General features: G+C 39.1%; 1 protein-coding gene across 1 annotated transcript; it reads right to left on the reverse strand.

The window, feature by feature from the left end:
- Positions 1-825: 825 nt before the first annotated feature.
- On the reverse strand, positions 826-1,963 carry LOC139421830 (C3a anaphylatoxin chemotactic receptor-like). Its single transcript, XM_071172951.1, has one exon. The coding sequence runs from the start codon at positions 1,840-1,842 to the stop codon at positions 826-828; it is 1,017 nt and encodes a 338-aa protein (XP_071029052.1). The 5' UTR covers positions 1,843-1,963.
- Between the last annotated feature and the right edge of the window lie 2,469 nt (positions 1,964-4,432).

Raw genomic sequence — 4,432 nt, forward strand, 5'->3', positions numbered from 1 at the left:
TATAAGTTCAAAAATGGATGTAGCAAATGCTGATTGCTCCTTTAAGTTCAAATGTACATTTCCATTTCCAAGCAGGGGATCAGATAATAGTTGACTCCTCTTATCCAAACAAAACTCCAGTCCACCCAATATGACAGTCATCACATACCAGGAGATAACTTTGAGAAAATGAAGCTGTCAGCGAGTGTTCAGATTTTCTGACATATAAATTAACCCAAGCTGTCGTCACAACACTTCAATATTTAATCAGTTACACAGTGACTTCTCTAGCATCATGAGATTAGTCAAGTTTATCATATGGGGTTAGTGTAGTGCTTATCATTGCTCTATAGCACCACTATGTGGCTTTAGTGGAGAACATCTATGCCAACCAGCCAGTTGATCTTCAGACGGTTTATTTTTGAAAATGACAGATATTACAGTAAGCACGAGAGGAATGTCTAAGTGGTGGATGGCTATAAAAATGTATTTTTTTACTTGGAATGCCTTGATTAGAGTAATCTAGACACTGGCTCCCAGTTCCTTTTCTACACACCAATACCAAAGAATATACCGTTCCAGTCAAAAGTTTGGACACACCTACTCGTTCAAGGGTTTTTCTTTCTTTTTTACTATTTTCTACATTGTAGAATAATAGTGAAGACATCAAAACTATGAAATAACACATATGGAATCATGTAGTAACCAAAAAAGTGTTAAACAAATATATTTTATATTTGAGATTCTTCAAAGTAGCCACCCTTTGCCTTGATGACAGCTTTGCACACTCTTAGCATTATCTATAACTTAAGTATGCTGTTTTATGAATACGACCCAGGAGAGTTATCAGACATTTTGGACTCCGACATGAGTCACAGATGTGTGTGTTATGGCATCCTCACTGAAGACATTCTCAAATATTTTACGGAAAGAGACCCTGACCCTCTCCTTGAAGTCCTGGCCCATGAACACATACAGGACAGGGTTGAGGCAGCTGTTGACATAGGCCAGAGAGATGGCCAGGGGGTACCAATTCCAGGCTTCATCAGCCGAGGCAAACCTACCATACCCAATCACCATACCTATGGTGTGATACGGCAGCCAGCACACAAAGAATGCTGCCACCACAGCCAGAATGAGCCAGAAGGTCCTCTGAGACTTGAAGTGAGCGCTGCTCACCCTCCTGCCGATGAGCAGGTAGCAGACAGCGATGACCGTCAGGGGAACGAGGAAGCCGAGGATCAGCCTGGGAACATGGGTGGCTTTGATGGCAGAAAAGAAGCCCCTAATGTTGTTTTCGCCAAGGGGGTGTACAGAGGTGCACATAATAATTTCGTCATTGTCAACACTATCGATGGTCCCATTATGAATCATGGTGGGGAGGCTGAGGAGCAAGGCCAGGACCCAGGCAAGACCACACAGCAACCAGGCCAAGGCGATGCTCCGGTGTTTCTGGGCCAAGACAGGCAGGATGATCAGGACAAATCGGTCCAGGCTGATGAGAACCAGGGTGAAGACGCTGGCAAACATGTTGAGATACATGACAGAGGGGATAACCTTACACATAGCCTCTCCGAATGGCCAGTGTTGGTTCAATATGATTTCAACCAATGAGAAGGGTATGGAGATGCAGCAGAGGAGGTCTGCTACAGCCAGGTTTACAAACCAGACAGTGTTGACTGTCCTCTTCATCTTCACTCCAGCTATCCAGATGACAAATGCGTTTCCTGGGATACCGAGGACACAGGTTATGCTGTAGATGACTATGGACACCACCCGTATGGACTGATTTAGCTGCTCTGAATGATCCGTTTGAATGAACGTGTCATAATAATCCTCCAAGTACTCCTCTGAGAAATTCATGTTGTCACTAGGGGAGGAATTGTTTGGTACACAATGTCACTCATTGTAAGAACACACAATTTTCTAAATGTATGTTTTAACTTAACTTAGCATTGCAGTAAGGGTTCTCAGTGAGGTCATTCTTATAACCAGTCATAATTAATGTCAATGGTCTTGCTGTTTATATACCATGTGGCTGCATTAACATAATTAAAATTCAAACATTAGCACCTTCAATGTGGAAAATGTTGGTCCTTAGTTTCTACTGTCATGAAACAGAGGGGTGTCAAATCCAAATATTAGAAAATAATACTATCAATTATTTTTCCCAAGTTAATTATTTAAAAGGAGCTACGTAAGAGCACACCTACAATTCAACTGAACATTTATATCAAACTCACCTCTTCCTTCAGGTCTCTGTTCTGATTTTGTCACTTATCTTTAAGGTGTTTTGTTTTTCAGGGATAGAACGTGGCAGGGAGGGGCAAAACTGATGGGACGGAAAGTGACAGAATGTGTATTAAAGTCAAAGAAAGAAGAAGTATTGAAAGTACCCGCTGGACACACCACATCATTTCAACGTAGATAATTGGGTAATATTTGGTTGAGACATTGAGACGACAACCAACTCAAAAAGACAGGCAAAAGTTAGTTGAATGTGGCCATGGATGTGTTACTCATTTTAAGGCTGAATGTTACATTTGTTTGTAAAATAGCCTTAACTTTTCTAAAATCTAAAACCACTCTGATTTATCTTTTCAATAACCCAAAATATTGTATTTTCAGCTGTTTGAAGCTGGCATATAAAACCGAAAGTTAAAAGAAGCAAAAACTTGAATGGGAACCATATACATTTCTAGGTGAATTTGGTTGGGTCTCCCAAAAATATACATATTGCAGCTTTTTAAAAAGTTTTGAATTAATTTAGTCCTATTCTTTAACCTAGACTTTTGGTGGAGATGAAGGTTTATGATTTCCTAATCCGGCCCTGGATACATCTCCTTCAAAAGTTGATAGTTGGCTGCAATGACAACCAAACACAATCCAATTTCACTAAATATCATTACATTTGAAATCAACCAGAGCTTTAAACCCGAGGCCTATTGTCTGTTTAGTTCAATTCTGGTTTGAATTGAAACAAGAGCTGTTGGTGACTTTAAAAAATCTATTAGCATAATTGATGAGATATGAGTGATAAAGTATGGTCACATTTTATTTGCACTTTAAAACCTACCCTTAAGAATGACTTTGATAGCAACAGTGAATCTATTTAGGTGCTACGCAAGAGTTCACCTAAAATTCAACTGAATATTTGCATCAAACTCAACTCTTCTTTCAGGTCTCTGTTCTGATTTTGTCACTTATCTTAAAGGTTTTTTGTTTCAGTGGAAGAATGTGATAGGGAGGGGCAAAAATCTATGGGACGTACGTGACAAAAAGAGTAATAAAGTTCAAGAAAGAAGAAGTATTGAAAGTACCCATTTGGCAAACCACATCATTTCAACATGGATAATTATCACATTTTAGGAAAGACCCAGATGCAGACAAAGTAAGTAGTGAAGTAAGTAATAAGTAAGTAAGTAATACAAGTGTATTACTAGAACAGGGGGCAGGCAAAACGACAGGTCAAGCAGAGGTCAGTAATCCAGATCAGAGTCCATAAGGTACACAACAGCAGGCAGTCTCAGGGCAGGCAGAGGTCAATAATTCAGTGTGGTGGGACAAGGTACAGGACAGCAGGCAGAATGGTCCAAACTAGAAAACAGGAACTTTAGAAAAGCCAGGAGCAAGGGAAAAAACACTGGTAGGCTTTACAAACAAAACAAACTGGCAACAGACAAACAGAGAACACAGGTATAAATACACAGGGGATAATGATGGGAGACACCTGATGGGGGGTGGAGACAAGCACAAAGACAGGTGAAATAGATCAGGGTGTGACAGGTAATACTTGGTTGAGACATTGATTAATGAGATTACAAACTATACACACCAACTCAAAAAGTTTACTGAATTTCCAATGTGTTATGACTATGATTTCAACCATCTAAATGCAAAATCAAATTCCAATGAAAAAACAATGTCTGTTTTGCGATTTTAGTTGTCAGCCAAATGTCTATCACTGCGCTTTCAACCATTTAAAAGTTATCTCCACAGACCTGCCTTGACCTATGAATGCTATATTTTACATGCCCACTTTATAGGATTACATAAAAAGAAATGTATAGTTGTTTTGTTAACATTTCGACAAGTTATTAGGCTATTTATTGTAATGCAAAAGTGATACTGAATTTTGTCTACACAATCAAATATCAATATTTGAAGGAGATGTATTTTCTGCTTGAATAGTTCCATCTGTGCCACTGAATTAGTCTGGCTTTAATTCTAGTTTGTCTACAAATTAATCCTGTGATTAATCACTCTGAATGAGAGTGTTTACTAAAATGTGAGAAACTAACGTGTGTGGTTTGGCTGGAGCAAGAAGTTAAGGTAGCCCGGCAAATTAAATGGTGGAAAATATATGAATGTTATAGATAGATGAATACACATTTAGCTAAACTTAGGGAAATGTTTAGTCTTAGTGAGGATGTGTTCCCATCATCACACTTCC

The sequence above is a fragment of the Oncorhynchus clarkii genome, chromosome 12 (assembly GCF_045791955.1).
Source record: "Oncorhynchus clarkii lewisi isolate Uvic-CL-2024 chromosome 12, UVic_Ocla_1.0, whole genome shotgun sequence".
Classification (NCBI taxonomy): Eukaryota; Metazoa; Chordata; class Actinopteri; order Salmoniformes; family Salmonidae; genus Oncorhynchus; species Oncorhynchus clarkii.